Source organism: Delphinapterus leucas, chromosome 8 (genome assembly GCF_059928025.1).
Source record: "Delphinapterus leucas isolate spDelLeu-1000000601 "Yukka" chromosome 8, BTC_Dleu_Yukka2, whole genome shotgun sequence".
In the NCBI taxonomy this organism is placed as follows: domain Eukaryota; kingdom Metazoa; phylum Chordata; class Mammalia; order Artiodactyla; family Monodontidae; genus Delphinapterus; species Delphinapterus leucas.
In genome coordinates this window covers 93,951,508-93,968,534 of record NC_143136.1, presented here as the reverse complement: position 1 = coordinate 93,968,534, position 17,027 = coordinate 93,951,508, and the positions used below count along the sequence as shown (strand labels likewise).

General features: G+C 38.1%; 1 protein-coding gene, 1 non-coding gene and 1 pseudogene across 9 annotated transcripts in view; 1 reads left to right on the top strand and 2 right to left on the bottom strand.

The window, feature by feature from the left end:
• Nucleotides 1–6,944, bottom strand: part of LOC149748592 (cytochrome c oxidase subunit 7C, mitochondrial pseudogene) — a 104,532-nt pseudogene extending 97,588 nt beyond the window's left edge. Inside the window, exon 1 of the transcript XR_016393998.1 lies at nucleotides 6,854–6,944. The product of XR_016393998.1 is annotated as a cytochrome c oxidase subunit 7C, mitochondrial pseudogene (transcript). The remainder of the gene's footprint in view (nucleotides 1–6,853) is intronic.
• Nucleotides 1–17,027, bottom strand: part of ZRANB3 (zinc finger RANBP2-type containing 3) — a 279,900-nt gene that overhangs the window by 244,864 nt on the left and 18,009 nt on the right. For all 7 annotated transcript variants that reach the window (XM_089916041.1, XM_089916045.1, XM_089916044.1 and 4 more), the window contains one exon: nucleotides 6,854–7,021. In XM_089916041.1, coding sequence (XP_089772167.1) covers nucleotides 6,854–7,014 — 161 coding nt within the window. In that variant the 5' untranslated portion in view covers nucleotides 7,015–7,021. The remainder of the gene's footprint in view (nucleotides 1–6,853; nucleotides 7,022–17,027) is intronic.
• On the top strand, nucleotides 13,390–13,496 carry LOC115802178 (U6 spliceosomal RNA). Its single transcript, XR_004022578.2, has one exon. It is a non-coding gene; the product is annotated as a U6 spliceosomal RNA (small nuclear RNA).

Sequence of the window (17,027 nt, the reverse complement as noted above, 5' to 3'; positions counted from 1 at the left end):
CGTGTTTGAAAACACAGAAGTATACATATATCAGAATTCAATGAACTGTACAGCTAAAATCTGTGCATTTTACTGAATTTAATTATACCTAAAAATTTTTTAAAGCCAATAAGGAAACTTAAGGTTTGGCATGGGGAGAAAATTAATGATCAAAATTCATAATCATAAGCCTACCTAAAAATGAATTTGATACTGCCTATGTGACCTGGAAAACCTTAAACCAAAGACTTAACTTTGTAAGTCCTTCCTAAAAGAATCTACTCACTATTTAGGTTTCTCAAAATTCCCAGAGATTAAGATTACCTAATTATTAAAACAAAATTTTTTAAATTAGCAAATACATTGGGAAATAAGCTATCATGAACAACAATAACAACAAAAATAATTACCTAATTATTAAAACAAAAAATTTTTTAATTAGCAAATACATTGGGAAATAAGCTATCATGAACAACAATAACAACAAAAGGTAAAATTAGCCTCCAAAACACTTCAGGTATGTAAAATAAGTATATTCTAGATATTTACAGAAATAAGAGATGAAATTAAAAGTTGGCAAGAAACAAGATACCAACATCATAACGAGGCAGATAGAAACTGGATATTCTAGGGCTTAAAAATACACTACGTGACATTAAGAACAGAAAATAAAAGGTTCCTATTCTCCAATTTCAAGAAAGGAACAGAGTGACTGTTCTTTGACATTAGTCGGCTAATCTCTCATCTATACTCTGAAATTCAGCAAGTCATTAAACACTCCTGTTTTTTACAGTCTACAGACTTCCTCCCAAACCAGATACAATACTCTTTGCTTTGCTTGGAGAGCCATGTCCAAGGAGGACAGTTCTCCCTTGCTTAGCAAGTAATAAATTCAACTTCTTTGTTTCAGACTTTTTCTTTTTTTTCGGCCATGCCACACGGCTTCCGGGATCTTAGTTCCCCAACCAGAGATTGAACTCCAGCCCTTAGCAGTGAAAGTGCAGAGTTCTTAACCAAGGAACCGCCAGGTAATTCCCTGTGTCAGACATATTGTGTTGGCTTTGGTTTAAGATATTTTGAGTGATGGTCTCTTCCTTAAGAGAATCCAATAGATTAACTTACAGCAAAAGATAGTATTAGTTAACAAGAATATGGATAAACAAAAATATCCAACTGAAGCAGAGAAATTTAAAATAAGAAAATACAAAAAAAGAAGATAAGAGATATATGGGACACTGAGAAAAGGTCTAACATAGGTATAACTGGAGGCAAGGAGTATTAAGAATGAGCAAAAATAACAGTTGAAGAGAAAACAACAGAGAATTATCCAGAACTAATGAATGATATCAGCCCACAGATTAAGTATAAATGCAAAGAAAACCACACTTAGGCACATCATAGTAAAATTTTGGATAGCTGAACAAAGAGAAAACCTTAAAATCAGCAGGAGGTGGGGGGAAGACCGTTTATAACAGCACCAAAAATATTAAATACCTAGGAATAAAGTTAATGATATATGTGAAAGAACTATATATTGAAAATTACAAAAAAATTACTGAAAAAGAAATAAGGGAAAGAATAATTGAGATGAAGTAACTGGAGGGCAATTAAAGAAATGGAAGAATAGGACTTCCCTGGTGGTGCAGTCTTTAAGAATCCACCTGCCAATGCAGGGGAAATGGGTTCGAGTCCTGGTCCGGGAAGATCCCACATGCCACAGAGCAACGAAGCCTGTGTGCCACAACTACTGAGCCTGTGCTCTAGAGCCCGTGAGCCACAACTACTGAAGCCCGTGTGCCACAACTACTGAAGTCCGCATGCCTAGAGCCCATGCTCCACAACAAGAGAAGCCACTGCAATAAGAAGCCCACGCATCGCAATGAAGAGTAGCCCCCACTCACCACAAGTAAAGAAAGCCCTCGCACAGCAACAAAGACCCAACACAGCCAATAAATAAATAAATAGTGATGGTTCAATTATATTCCATATACAATAGTAAATAAATAAATATAACCAATCAATCCACCATCACCTCTACCTTATAACATATACAAAAATCAATTCCAAGTTGATTGTAGAGAATTCCCTGGCGGACTGGCGGTTAGGAATCTGCACTTTCACTGTCAAGGGCTCGGGTTCAATGCTTGGTCAAGGAACTAAGATCCCACAAACCAAAAGGCCAAACAAACAAGCAAACAAAAAACCCAAGTAGGTTGTAGATCTAAATGTAAAAAAGAGACAAAAAAGTTTTTAGAAGAAAACACAGGAAATTATCTTCACAACCTTGTAATAGACAAAGATTTCTTAAATAGGATGCAAAAAGTGTCAGCCATAAAAGACAATACCAATAAAGAATATTTAACAGGACATTAAATTTGAGAATGTCTGCTTATCAAGAGGCATAATTAAGAGAGTGAAAAGGCAAGCCATAGCCTGAGAAAAATCATTTGCAACACAGATACGAAAGACCCATCCAGAATATAAATCTGGTAAGTCTCTACAAAATGATAAGAAAAAGGCAGGCAGATAACCCAGGAGAAAAATGGATAAGACATGAACAAGCACTTAACATAAGTGGATATCCAAATGGCTAATAAGCATACGAAAAGGTGTTAAGCTTCATTTGTCATCAGAAAAATGTACATGAAAAGTCAATGGATATCACTATATTCCTATAAGAATAACTAAAATGGCACTAAAGATAAGCAATATGAGGTACTGGTGAGGCTGTGGTACAAATGGAACTCTTATCCACTGTTGACACAAGTATAAATTGGTTAAATCACTTTGAAAAATGTTTGGCCAAGTTATGGGTTGAACTGTGTCCCCCCAAATTCATATGTTGAAGTCTTAGCTCCAGTCCCTCAGAAAGTGACCTCATCTGGAAATAGGGTCATTACTGATATAATCAGTAATTAAGTCATTAGGGTGGGCCCAAATCCAATATGACTGATGTCCTTATAAGAAGGGAAATTTCTGACACAAATAGAGGGAAGATGATGTGAAAAGACATTGGAAGAAGATACGCATCTAAAAGCCAAGGAGAGAGACCTGGAACAGATCCTTCCCTCACAGTCCTGAGAAGGAATCAACTCTGCCAACACCTTGATTTTCGAATTCTAGCCTCAAGAACCGTGAGACAATAAATTTCAGTTGTTCGACCCACCCAGTTATGGTACTTCGTTATGACATCCCTGACAAACTAACAGAGGCTGCATCTACTTAGTGGAATATATGCATATTTATGACCAACAATTCCTCTTCTTGGTATATGCACAACAGAAATGTGTATATATGTTTACCAAAAGAATTGTCTAAGAATGTTCATAGCATTGTTATTTTTAAGAGCTCCAAACTAGAAACAACCCAAGTGCTCATCAACAGTAGAATGAATAAATAAATTATGGTATATTTACACAATGGAACTTTATATAGCAATGAGAATGAACCAATTACAACTACATGCGACACTATGGAAGGGTCTCACAATGATGTTGAATGAGAAAAGTCAGACACAAAAGAGTACATACGGGGCTTCCCTGGTGGCACAGTGGTTAAGAATCTGTCTGCCAATGCAGGGGACATGCGTTCAAGCCTGGTTTGGGAAGGTCCCACATGCCACAGAGCAACTAAGCCCGTGCGCCACAACTACTGAGACCACGTGCCTAGAGCCCAAGCTCCACAACAAGAGAAGCCACTGCAATGAGAAGCCCGCGCACCGCAACAAAGAGTAGCCCCCGCTCGCCACAGCTAGAGAAAGTCCGCACACAGCAACGAAGACCCAACGCAGCCAAAAACACATAAATTAAATAAATAAATTTTAAAAAAGAGTACATATGGATGATTACAATTAACATAGTTGAACATGTAAAAGTAATCTGTGGTGTGAGAAATCAGGATAGTGGTTACCTTTGGAAAGGAGGGAGGCAGTAGTGATTGGAAAAAGGCAAAAGGAAGGTTTCTGGGATGCAGGTAACATTCTATTTCTTGATTGTGGTGATGGCTATACGGTGAAAATTCTTCAAGTTATATGCTTATGATCTGCACACACTTCTCCATATGTTATTCATCATTAAAAAAAGTTCTTTAAAGCTGAATATGTGAGTTAACAGATTAAAAAGCTGAATCATAAACTATAAGAGAGATCTTAAGAACAGCCATAGGGACTTCCCTGGTGGTCCAATGGCTAAGACTCTAAGCTCCCAGTGCAGGGTACCCAGGTTCAATCCCTGGTCAGGGAACTAGATCCCACAGGCCTCAACTAAAGATCCCACATGCCACAACTAAAAAAAAAAAAGATGCCACATGCCACAACTAAAAGATGCCACACGTGGCAACAAAGGTCCCGTGTGCCGCAACTGAGACCCAGCACAGCCAAATAAATAAATAAAATAAATAAATATTTATTGGGTTGGCCAAAAAGTTCGTGTGGGTTTTTCTGTAACATTTTGCAGAAAAACCCGAATGAACTTTTTGGTCAACCCCATTTAAAACAACAACAACGAAACAGCCATAATGTAGCCCAGATAGACATAGAAAATATGAGACATTAATGGAAGCATAGGATAAAGTGAAATGGACAAGTATAAGTCTAATTGGAGTAGCAGAAGAAGAAAATAAAGAGAATGGGTAAGAATCAATATTTGAAGAGTGAGAATTTCCCAGAATCAACATGGCACAAATCTCAGATTAAAAACATACAATAATCTCAAGCAGGATAAATAAAAAGAAAACCGGGCTTCCCTGGTGGCGCAGTGGTTGAGAGTCCGCCTGCTGATGCAGGGGACACGGGTTCGTGCCCCGGTCCAGGAAGATCCCATGTGCCGCAGAGCGGCTGGGCCCGTGAGCCATGGCCGCTGAGCCTGCGCATCTGGAGCCTGTGCTCCGCAACGGAAGAGGCCACAAGAGTGAGAGGCCAGCGTACCGCAAAAAAAAAAAAAAAAAAAAGAAAACCATATAGAATAAATTATAGCAAAATTGCAAAACTCCAAAGACAAAGAGAAAATCTTAAAATCAGATACAGATAAAAGATAGTTTACAAAGAAATGAAAATTAGACTGATTCTTTTTTTTTGAAAATTTTCAAACTCACATAAAAGTCAAAAAGAATAATACAATGAACACATTTATACCACTCAAGTGTTCACAGTGTTAATATTTTGGCTGACCTCCTCAAAGTTTCTCTAAACATATACATGCCTTTCCCTTTTGGGAAAATGTAGAAAATAGGCTATAGATAGCAGGATTCTTTTTTTTTTTTTTTTGCGGTACGCGGGCCTCTCACTGTTGTGGCCTCTCCCATTGCGGAGCACAGGCTCCAGACGCGCAGGCTCAGCGGCCATGGCTCACGGGCCCAGCCACTCCACGGCATGTGGGATCTTCCCAGACCGGGGCACGAACCCGTGTCCCCTGCATTGGCAGGCGGACTCTCAACCACTGCGCTACCAGGGAAGCCGGATAGCAGGATTCTTCATCCTCAAATTCTTTATCATGCATTTCCCAGGAACAAGAACATTCTTATATTCAACTATAACACCATTCCCACATCTAAGGTAATCAACATTAATTCAACAACAGCACTCTAATAGAGTCCAGATGAAGTTTTCCCAGTTAACCCAAAAGTGACCTTTAAAGCTCTTCTTTTTACTTATTCAGGATCTAATCAAGGTTTATGCATTACTTTCAGTTGTTCTAGCTCTTAGGTTGCTTCTCAATTTAGAACATTCCCACCACTTCCCTTGGTTCTCCACGACATTTAATCATTTGAAGAGATCAGGTCAGTTGTCCTGAAAAAATGTCCCACATGTTGAACTGGTTTGACTGTTTCCTCAGGATTATCAGGTCAAATATTTCTAGGAAGAACACCACGTAAGAATGTTATACACTGGGACTTGCCTGGTGGCACAGTGGTTGAGAGTCCACCTGCCAATGCAGGGGACATGGGTTCGATCCCTGGTCCGGGAGGATCCCACTTGCCATGTAGCAGCTAGGCCGATGAGCCACAATCACTGAGCCTGTGCTTTACAGCCCTCGAACCACAACTACTGAGCCTGCATGCCATAAGTACTTAAGCCCACATGCCTAGAGCCCGTGCTCCGCAACAAGAAAAGCCACCGCAATGAGAGGCACGCGCACTGCTCACTGCAACTAGAGAAAGCCCGTGTGCAGCAACGAAGACCCAACACAGCCAAAAATAAATAAATTAAATAAATAACTTAAAAAAAAAGAAAGTTATAGACCTCCTGTGTACCACATTATGCCGGTATCTGTACCATTATTGGAGATACCAACCTTGACCATTTTAAGTGTAATTTTTCTCTTTGTAATCAATAAGTCACCTGTAGGATAATATTTTGAGACTCAAGAGCACACTTTTTTTTTTTTTTTGCGGTACATGGGCCTCTCACTGTTGTGGTCTCTCCTGTTGTGGAGCACAGGCTCCGGACGCGCAGGCTCAGTGGCCATGGCCCATGGGCCCAGGCGCTCCGCGGCATGTGGGATCTTCCCGGACCAGGGAACGAACCCGTGTCCCCTGCATTGGCAGGCGACTCTCAACCACTGTGCCACCAGGGAAGCCCGAGAGCACACTTTTTAATGGCACCTATGGAAGTCAGAAGACAGCAGAAAACAGTGTTCAGGGTGCTAAGAAAAAAAAGGCTATTAAAGTAGAGCTGTATTGCCAACTGAAGTATCATTCAAGAATGAAGGCAAAATAAAATATATCCTGAAATTATTATTTCATGATCCAGTAAAAAAAAAAAATTAATGGGGAAGACTATGTATACACAAAAAGATTTTTTTTTCACAAAGCTTTGTTTTTTTATTCACTTGCCAGGGATTTAGCATTTTAGCATGTCTTAAAAAAAGTACTTTACCTGCCGTCTCTTCTCAAGGCAAAAGTGATGCCATCTTTCTGGAAGGGAAGCAGCTTTGCTCTTAGTTTGTCAGGCAAAAAGTCCAGCTGTTTATAAGATTCACTTGTCAAACAAGAAATCTGAGGTGTAAGAGACTTTTTTATGTCATGACCTCTGGGCATGATGATCCTAAAAACAAAAAAATCACAAGAGGGAGGGGTGGGGGAAATAGATATTACTAAGTGTATTAGAGAATTAAACATAAATAATAATATGAAAGCACTTATCAATAGCCTTGACATACTAGATATAAATTGGTTAAATCATGTTCCCAGAATAAGCTATTAAGAAAATTCAAAGCACTGAATCCAAAAGCAATTACTTAATGCACTAAGAACCAGCATACTCTACTTCATTTGTATTTCTAATTGAGCCATGATGTAGCCATACCCATTTTAAGCAATAAATGTATTATTAAAAAGTTATAAATCAACTAGATTTTTACAAACTAAATAATTTTTAAAATAGGGATGAATTTGTTACAGAAAGATGAATCCTTTTATAATTAATCCTTTAATAGGTGTTCATTTTCATATTATACTAGATTTTCTAAGAATGAGGTTAAATTGCATTAAAAAAATTTTTTTAAGCACAAAGGCATCAACTCCAACTTTATAATTAAATTAACTTAATATTATTGAATGAGATTGATTTTTAAATATTAAAATGAATTCTTTAATCACTTGAATCCACAGTATAAACTCTGCCTGATTGACATATATATATGTATAAATGTATATACATATACATTTATATATGTATATACATATATAAATGTATATACATTTATATATGTATAAAATAGATAACTAATAGGAACCTGCTGTATTAAAAAAAAAAGAAAATAAAATTCTAAAAGAAATATAAAATAAAATTCAAAAAGAAACAACTCTGCCTGATTAGCACTTTCCTCACCAGTGGCTTTCCACAGTTATAATTTTAATTTTCCACCACATAAAAATTTCATATATCAGTAAATTCTTAGAACGCTGTAAGAAGAAAAGTCCTATTAAATCACTGAACTACAAAGCTTCTCTAATAATAACACTTCGTATTTAGATTGAACCATTCGTCTGTTTATATATAATCTCATTTTTAAAACAAATTTGCTTTAATTCTCAATTATTTGCAGACTTATAAAACTTTAGCCTCCCTCTCCCCTAAAAAAGTAATAAACCTCTGTGTACAATGTTTAAAAATCTCAAGAATTCAACAAGTATTTATTAATAACAAATAAGTACTACACGCCACGATCTAGAGAACCAAGGATCACACCCCCACAGAACTAACATTCTTGAGGGGGAGATGAAAATAAACAAATAAATAAACAAGATTAATTACAGTATAGTACAAGTATTATGAAGAAACTTAAGAGGGTAATGGCCACTTTAGGCAGGATGACAAGGTAAGGCCACTCTTAGGTGATACTTGGTCTTGGTCTACAGTCTAAAGGATATGAAAGAACCAGTCAGGTTCAAAGTTGATAGAAGAGCACTCCAGGCAAACAGCATAAGTAAAAAGACCCTGAGTTGAGAAAAGGCTTAGTGTTTTCTAGAAACAGAGAAGAGGCCAATGTGGTTAGACCAACGAAGAGAATGATATGAGATGAAGTTACTGAGATAACCAAGAGTCAGATCATAGAAGTCCTTGATAAGGACTTTGGATTCCACTTTAAGAATGAAGGGAAGCCAAAGGAGAGGTGCTGTCAAATACACTACTAGGCAGATGTAGCTATTTAAATTTAACTAAATTAAAAATTCAGTTCCTCAGTTCCTCCATCAACCATGTTTCAAGTGCTCAATAGGCACATATAGCTAGTGGCTCTCACATTGAACGGTGCACAAATAGAACATAGAACATTTCATTCTTCACTGAAAGTCATACTGGATAGCAGTTACTGGAAAGTTTTAAGAAGGGGAGTGACACAATCTGACTTACATTTCAAAAACTACAAGAGGAGGACAAAGCTATCAATAGAAAGGCATGGGAAAATGTTCCTACAGGACTTTGCCAGTCCACAAAGCCCCCACCGCCTCAATGGCAACTGGATTTAAGAGATTATTTATGACTCACACTTGTCTGATAAGGTCCTCATAAGCACCAATGAGTCAGCATCCCTAGCACCTTCTCAATAGCAATAATAAAACTCTGAGTAAAGAACAGAGAATGGGGGGAATTCCCTGGCAGTCCAGTGATTAGGACTCTGTGCTTCCAATGCAGGGGGCACAGGTTTGATCCTTGGTCGGGGAACTAAGATCCTGCAAGCCGTGCAGTGTGGCCAAAAAATTTTTTGAAAGAGAGAGAGAATAGAGAATGGTTCAGAAGGGGGAAAGCATGAAAGCAAGAAACCTATTATCATGCTGCAAAAGACATGGCAAAAGTCATCTTTAGCAGTGGAACTGGATTTGGGAAATGTCTCAGAGGTAAAGCAAACAGGACTTGCTGATGGAGTACATGTGGAGAATAAGGGAAATGTGAAATCAAGATGTATTGATATATTTAGCATGATGGAGTTGTGCAATTTACTGAGAGCTTAAAGGCTAACGAACAAATGGATGGGGAGAAAAAAAAATCAACAAATCCTTTAGCAATATATGTAGTTTGAGATGACTGTAAGATATGAAGTGGATATGCCAAATAGACTTGAAAAAACATGAGTCTGGAACTCTAGGTAGAGCACAAGAGTGAATACATATATTGGGAGCCACCTTGAGATAGTAAACTTATATCATTTTTTGCAGCCACCCAACATCTGGGACCCCTGTTATGTTTAGAAATTTCCTTACATTACACATATGAGTGGGAGTCAGATTATCACCTTCCGATAATAAGGCTGGAAATACCAGATTCTTGCTTTCCCAGCCTTCCTTATAGCTATTGATTTTGCTAATCAGATATACCCATTCCAGGCTTCAATCTAGAAAGTCAAAATTCAGAGGAGTTGGGATTAAGTGAAATTTATCCTGTTAAGGGTAGTAGCATTAGAAAGAGCCATGTCAACTTTCCAGAAGCCCTTCAGAGTGAGTAGGACAAGGGATATCAAATTTTAGTGAGGAACACTGGCAAGAAGCTAAGAAAAATATACAAAAACGATTCTACTACCTATTATCTTTGCTTTTTTTAAGTTGTAAAAAAATTTTAAAAATACTCCAAGAAAAAAAATATCTGCTATGTTGAGGTCACATTGCAGCTTATATGATTTATTTTATGAGGACTGAATCAGATACTATATTAGTAAAAATAAACAATGAAACTAAAGCCATCTTAATCAAACAATGTTTTAATAGAGTAACAAATAAGAGAAAAAATAATTATTTAAATATGAAGATGGAAGATGTCTAAAATAGAACAGAAATGTTTAGAAAAAATTTCAATTAAACTAAAATTATGGTGTGACTGGCTCACTGATAATTCAAATAGGTACTTGAATACATAAAGGACTTAAAAATATGTACTGGTACAATCTAATTAATAGAAAAGGAATGTTTTAGTTAATACTCAAAGACATTTGTAAAAAGCGCTTTCCCATTTATACTATCTTTCTAAAGTACAAAACTTATAATGAAAAATACGTATGTAGATCAGTCATACACGTTCATGTGCTGCAAAAGGTCAGCTGTAACCAACATTACATTAATAGTAGAAGACTCAGGCTTAATCTTCTTTCTAAATTATCAAGAAACTAACAGTTATAATAAACATCTTTCTAATCATGAAAACTGTAGAGGATTTAGTTTAGAAATTCAGCAAAAAAGGTTTTATTCAATCTATACATACTAGTTTACTTTTAGTAAGGTTGGGGGGGCATTAAGATGGAACCAGCAATATATAACTTTTAATATCATGTTACTAAAATTATCAACACAACAACTATTGGCTAAGGAGATTTAGCGAAAGCAAATTTAGGAGAACTCATTTTCTAAGCAGTTATCTTGATAAGCAACACTTGACAAGAGAATAAAGAAAAGTTTTCTCAATCTTTTAAGATTTTAAGCTAAAGATGGCATTTGTGTAATCTACTGGGAACAAGGTAAATTCAATAGGAATTTACTGATGCATTCTTAAGTAAACAGTGGAACTGTGCTGAGGAGAATCAAATATTGTTAAAATATACTACCAAGAAGTTTATTTTGGAAATAAGCAAATGGCTGGTCAGGGAAATTATGTACTTTGAGGAGATAATCCTGTTATTGTTTTTTGTGTGTGTGGTACGCCAGCCTCTCACTGTTGTGGCCTCTCCCGCTGTGGAGCACAGGCTCTGGACGCGCAGGCTCAGGGGCCATGGCTCACGGGCCCAGCTGCTCCGCGGCATGTGGGATCTTCCCGGACCGGGGCATGAACTCGTGTCCCCTGCATTGGCAGCTGGACTCTCAACCACTGCGCCACTAGGGAAGCCCTATATAACATTCTTGAAATGACAAAATTGTAGAAAAGATTAGTAGTTGCCAGGGGTTAAGGTAGGGAAGGAGAGAAGAGGTTGTGACTCTAAAAAGGCAACATGAGGGATCCCTGTGGGATGAAAATTTTCTCTATCTTGATGGTGTCAATATTCTGGTGGTGATATTGTGTTATAGTTTTACAAGACATTACCATTGGGGGAAACTAGGTGAAGGGTAACCAGGATTGTACCTGCATTATTTCTTTGCATTATTTCTCACAACAGCATATGGATTTACAATGATCTCAAAATTAAAACTTTAATTTTAAAAAATGGAAAAAGCAACACACTGGCTTAACCCATACCAATGAATCTAAAAGTTTTGGAAAATGGGACCAAAAAGATAAAACTCCAAGAAGATCATGTAGCTAGTGGCAGAGGTAAGACATCTAACTGGGTCTTTGCTCCCTTTTTAACACAAGAATGCTCCATCTCTGCTTCAGGACTAAACCCCAGTGAAAATATCTATTTTAAATAGTCAGAGGACTTCCCTGGTGGTGCAGGGGTTGGAAATACGCCTGCCAATGCAGGGGACACAGGTTCAAGCCCTGATCCGGGAAGATCTCACATGCCACAGAGCAACTAAGCCTGAGCACCACAACTACTGAGCCTGCGCTCTAGAGCCTGCAAGCCACAACTACTGAAGCCTGGGCGCCACAACTATGGAAGCCCACAAACCTAGAGCCTGGGCTCTGCAACAAGAGAAGCCACTGCAATGAGAAGCCCGCACACTGCAACCAAGAGTAGCTCCCAATTGCCACAACTAGAGAATGCCCACGCACAGCCACGAAGGCCCAACACAGCCAAATATAAATTAAAAATTTTTTTTAAAAAGTCAGAATATTTGCCCTGTAAAGAATTACAGTTAAAAAATAACCATTTAATGAATTTCATTCTTTCATGTATTCTACAAAAATACATTTGAGTGTTTACATGATACTAGGCTCTGGATATATAACAACATAGAACACAGATGCAATTTTGAAGAAATACTATAGAAAATGTATTAATACTAGGTGTTGAGGGAACATATAAGAGGAACTCAGTTTTCAAATTTGGGGGTTTGGAAGGCTTCTTAACATACAAATGCCCTGAATTGGAAGTAAAAGGAAGACAGCAGGAAGGAATTCTCAGTCTTCATCTACTGGACCTACCAGGAAAGCATTCCCTCCTCATTAAATCACTTTTTTTTCACTTAGATTCTAGAACACCGCATCCTCATGGATTTTATCCTACATCATTCCTCCTCAGTCTAAACTTTCCCTGGTTCTTCCTCATCTCCCTGTCCTCTTAGAGTGTACCAGGGCTCAGGTTTTAGTATCCTCTGCTCTATCCTTTAGAGATCTCATTAGTTTCAAAGCTTTTAAATACTACCTCTATGCCAATGACTCCCACATTTATATATGGAGATCACACCTCTCCTGAACTTCAGATTTGTTCGTATATTTAAACAGACATACCTACCTAGCAGTCTAATGGGCCTCTCAAACTTAATATGACCAAAATGAACTCCAGATCTTTCTCTCAAACTATATTCCATCCAGAGCCTTCCCCCTCCCGTCCTTCCAGTGGCTCACACCAACTCCTTGACTTCACTGTTTGTCTTATGCTGCACATGTAATCCATCAGCATCTCCTGTTGGCTCTACCTTTAAAATAAACCCAGAATCCCACCATTCCCTACCACCTCCACCTCTACCTCCTAATTAAAAAAGTAAGTCTGATCATATCACTTCTCAGAAGTCCTCAGTGGCTCCTGATTATACTGGGGAAAAGCTCTATTAATGGTTTATAAGCCCTTCTACAATCTGCCAATCACCTATTACCCTATTCCTATTACCTCTCTACCTCACTTTTTCCTTTCTGTCAAACTGATATCCCTCCATCTTCCTGCTTAGGACTCCATACTAGCTGGTCCATCTACCTAAACCACTCTCCATGCTCCCGCACTGCCCCCATATCTGCATGGCTACTTCCCTTTCTTCCTTCTAGTCTTTCCTGAAATATCAATTTCTCAATGAACACTTAACTTGACCACCTTATTTAAAATTGCAACTCTCGTGCTTGCTTGGGCAGCACATACATTAACATTAGAACAATACAGAGGACATTAGCATGGCCCCTGCACAAGGATGACACACAAATTCATAAAGTGTTACATATTTTTGACAGAAAATTTTAAAGTAAATGTGGCAAAATATTAACAACATTTGATTCTGGGTCAACGACATATGGGAGTCCTTTGCACAATTCTTGGGACCTTCTAATAAGTCTTAAGTTTTTTGAGAATAAAAGTTAAAAATTTTTAAAACAAAAAAATTGAACTCCCTTTTATATCTTCCCTGCTCTACTTTTTCTTTCTTGATAACATTCATCAACTTGTAAAAACTATATAATTACATATTTACTATGGGTTTTGTTTATTGTCTGTCTCTCCCCACTAAGGCATAAGTTTCATAAGAGCAGACATTTCTGTCTGTTTTGTTTCCTAGTGTATTCCATGCACCTAGAGCAGTACCTGGCACTATACAGCCAATATTATTCGTTATATTAAAACTTCAAAGGACGGGGACCATGATTAGACAGTCCAGAGGTAGAATAGTTCCTAGAGATGAAAAAGTATAAGGTGGGACCACTGGAGTACATGGCTGAACCAGTGTGGAAATAAAGTTGACAGGAGATATGGCAGTAGAGGAACTAAGAAACTAACATGTTGCATCAGCTGGGCTGTACATTCGAATGTATAAGTCAGAATGTAGGTAGACAGAAAGACAGTAAGCCAAGTTCAAGTTATAGCAGGGAAAATGGGGACACAGTTTGAAAAGTGATTAAGATTAGACAGGGTAGTTTATTGTATATGGATGAAGGCCCCACATTAGGATATTAGGGTATTAGAATACCATAGAAAGTTCTAAGCTAGAAACGAGGCCTACTATGGAAAATTCTTCCTAATACATAGTCACAATCAAATCTTCTGTTCAACTTAAAAACAATTTCAGGGCTTCCCTGGTGGCGTGGTGGTTGAGAGTCCGCCTGCCGATGCAGGGGACATGGGCTCGTGCCCCGCTCCCGGAAGATCCCACATGCCGCGGAGCGGCTGTGCCCGTGAGCCATGGCCGCTGAGCCTGCGCATCCGGAGCCTGTGCTCCGCAACGGGAGAGGCCACAACAGTGAGAGGCCCGTGTACCGCAAAAAAAAACAAACCCCCCCCCCAAAAAATTTCAGTTAATCTAGATAATTCAATTTTATAAATTCATCCTAGTCAAACAAAAATTGTTAGTGGAAATGATCCTAATTACTATGGCAACTTAGCTACATGGACACAAGTAAATGTAAAAATAAAATATCTTAAATCTTGGGTGACCTATGACAAAAGATTTGATTACTCACTCCTTCTCTTCTTCCATCCACTGATAATAGGAAGCAGGTGTTCAGAGGTGAGGGAGGAGGACTAGAATCTAGTAACCCCAGTAAATACCTTTCCCAAGTTAAGTAAGTACAGAGGTAACCAAGTATTAACACAAGTAATTCCAAGTTCCTTACTGAAAATACAAATTTAGCTTGAATAAATTGCTAGTTCCCACAAATGGTGAATATGGAGGTCTACTGGACACCTCTGCTCTGAAGTACATGGATCCAAAAACCACAAGTTACCAAATCAAACTTGGGTCCACATGCTGACATGCAGTAAAGCCAATATACTGACACCAGGTTGTGATGAAGGAAAGCATGGCATTTACTGTAGGACATCAAGCAAGTTGTCCAGGGCAACTAGTGCTCAAAACACCTGAAATCCCTATGGGTTTAAGCAAAGCATTTTTAAAGGCACGCTGAGGGAGGGGCATCCCAGGGCATGTGATCAGCTCATGTACAATTCTCTTATTGGTTGACGGTGAAGTAACAGGGCCGTGTCACAGGGGTTAACATTATCAATCCTTAGGCACCTATAGGCCTGGGGCTATGTACTCATGGTCATCAAGTAGTTAATTTCTTCCATTTGCTGGGGGTTTTAGCCCCTGTAAAACCACTCAGGAAACATGTATCAGATACTATTATATAGATACTTCATAGAGGAGCTAAAGGAAAGGATATGGGGGAGCGGTCTGTCCCAGGAAGGCCCCATAGGGTCCTGCTCAGTTACACACAGACTAACAACAACAACAGTTTGATTATGAGTTTAAAAAGGCAGTCAATGAAGATGTCTCTTACCTACTCAAATATCTTCAGTGATTACACACAAAATCATATACTCAGTCTCAGAAACTATTCAGATTTGATCAGGACTTGTAAATTTCATATCTAAACATACTTCATGCTTACATAACAGTATACATTCAGCTTACAAGTTTTATCTGATATAGCTATATTTATGGAATGTCAGTCAGTAAGCTACAAACTAAATTTGATAAATTAAAATCACATTTTGTTACTAAAATTAAATATTCTACAATGATAAAAGATCAATTTCAGTAAACTATAAAATTATATAATGTTTTAGAAATCACTAATGTGGCTTTAAAAAAACTGCCATATCTAATATCTAATTATTTTAAAAGCAAGGACAGGCGGGTGCGGGATGGAATGAATTGGGAGACTGGGATTGACATATATACACTAATATGTAAAAAATAGATAACTAATAAGAACCTGCTGGAGAGGGCAGACAACAGAAGCAAGAAAAACTACAATTCTGCAGCCTGTGGAAGGAAAACCACATTCACAGAAAGATAGACAAAATAAACAGGCAGGGGACTTTGTACCAGATGAAGGAACAAGATAAAACCATAGAAAAACAACTAAATGAAGTAGAGATAGGCAACCTTCCAGAAAAAGAGTTCAGAAAAATGACAGTGAAGATGATCCAGGACCTCAGAAAAAGAATGGAGGCAAAGATCGAGAAGATGCTAGAAATGTTTAACAAAGACCTAGAAGAATTAAAGAACAAACAAACAGAGATGAACAATAAAATAACTGAAATGAAAACTACACTAGAAGGAATCAATACCAGAATAACTGAGGCAGAAGAACGGATAAGTGACCTGGAAGACAGAATGGTGGAATTCACTGTTGCGGAACAGAATAATGGAAAAAGAATGAAAAGAAATGAAGACAGCCTAAGAGACCTCTGGGACAACATTAAACACAACAACATTCGCATTATAGGGGTCCCAGAAGAAGAGAGAGAGAAAGGACCAAAGAAAATATGTGAAGAGATTATAGTCGAACACTTCCCTAACATGGGAAAGGAAATAGCCACCCAGGTCCAAGAAGTGCAGAGAGTCCCAGGCAGGATAAACCCAAGGAGAAACACACCGAGACACACAGTAATCAAACTAACAAAAATTAAAGACAAAGAAAAATTACTGAAAGCAACAAGGCAAAAATGACAACATACAAGGGGACTCCCATAAGGTAACAACCGATTACTCAGCAGAAACTCAACAAGCCAGAAGGGAGTGGCATGATATATTTAAAGTGATGAAAGGGAAGAACCTACAACCAAGATTACTCTACCCAGCAGGGATCTCATTCAGATTCGACGGAGGAATCAAAAGCTTTACAGACGATCAAAAGCTAAGAGAAATCAGCACCACCAAACCAGCTCTACGAAAAATGATAAAAGAACTTCTCTAAGTGGGAAACACAAAAGAAGAAAAGGACCTACAAAAACAAACCAATAACAAGAAAATGGTAATAG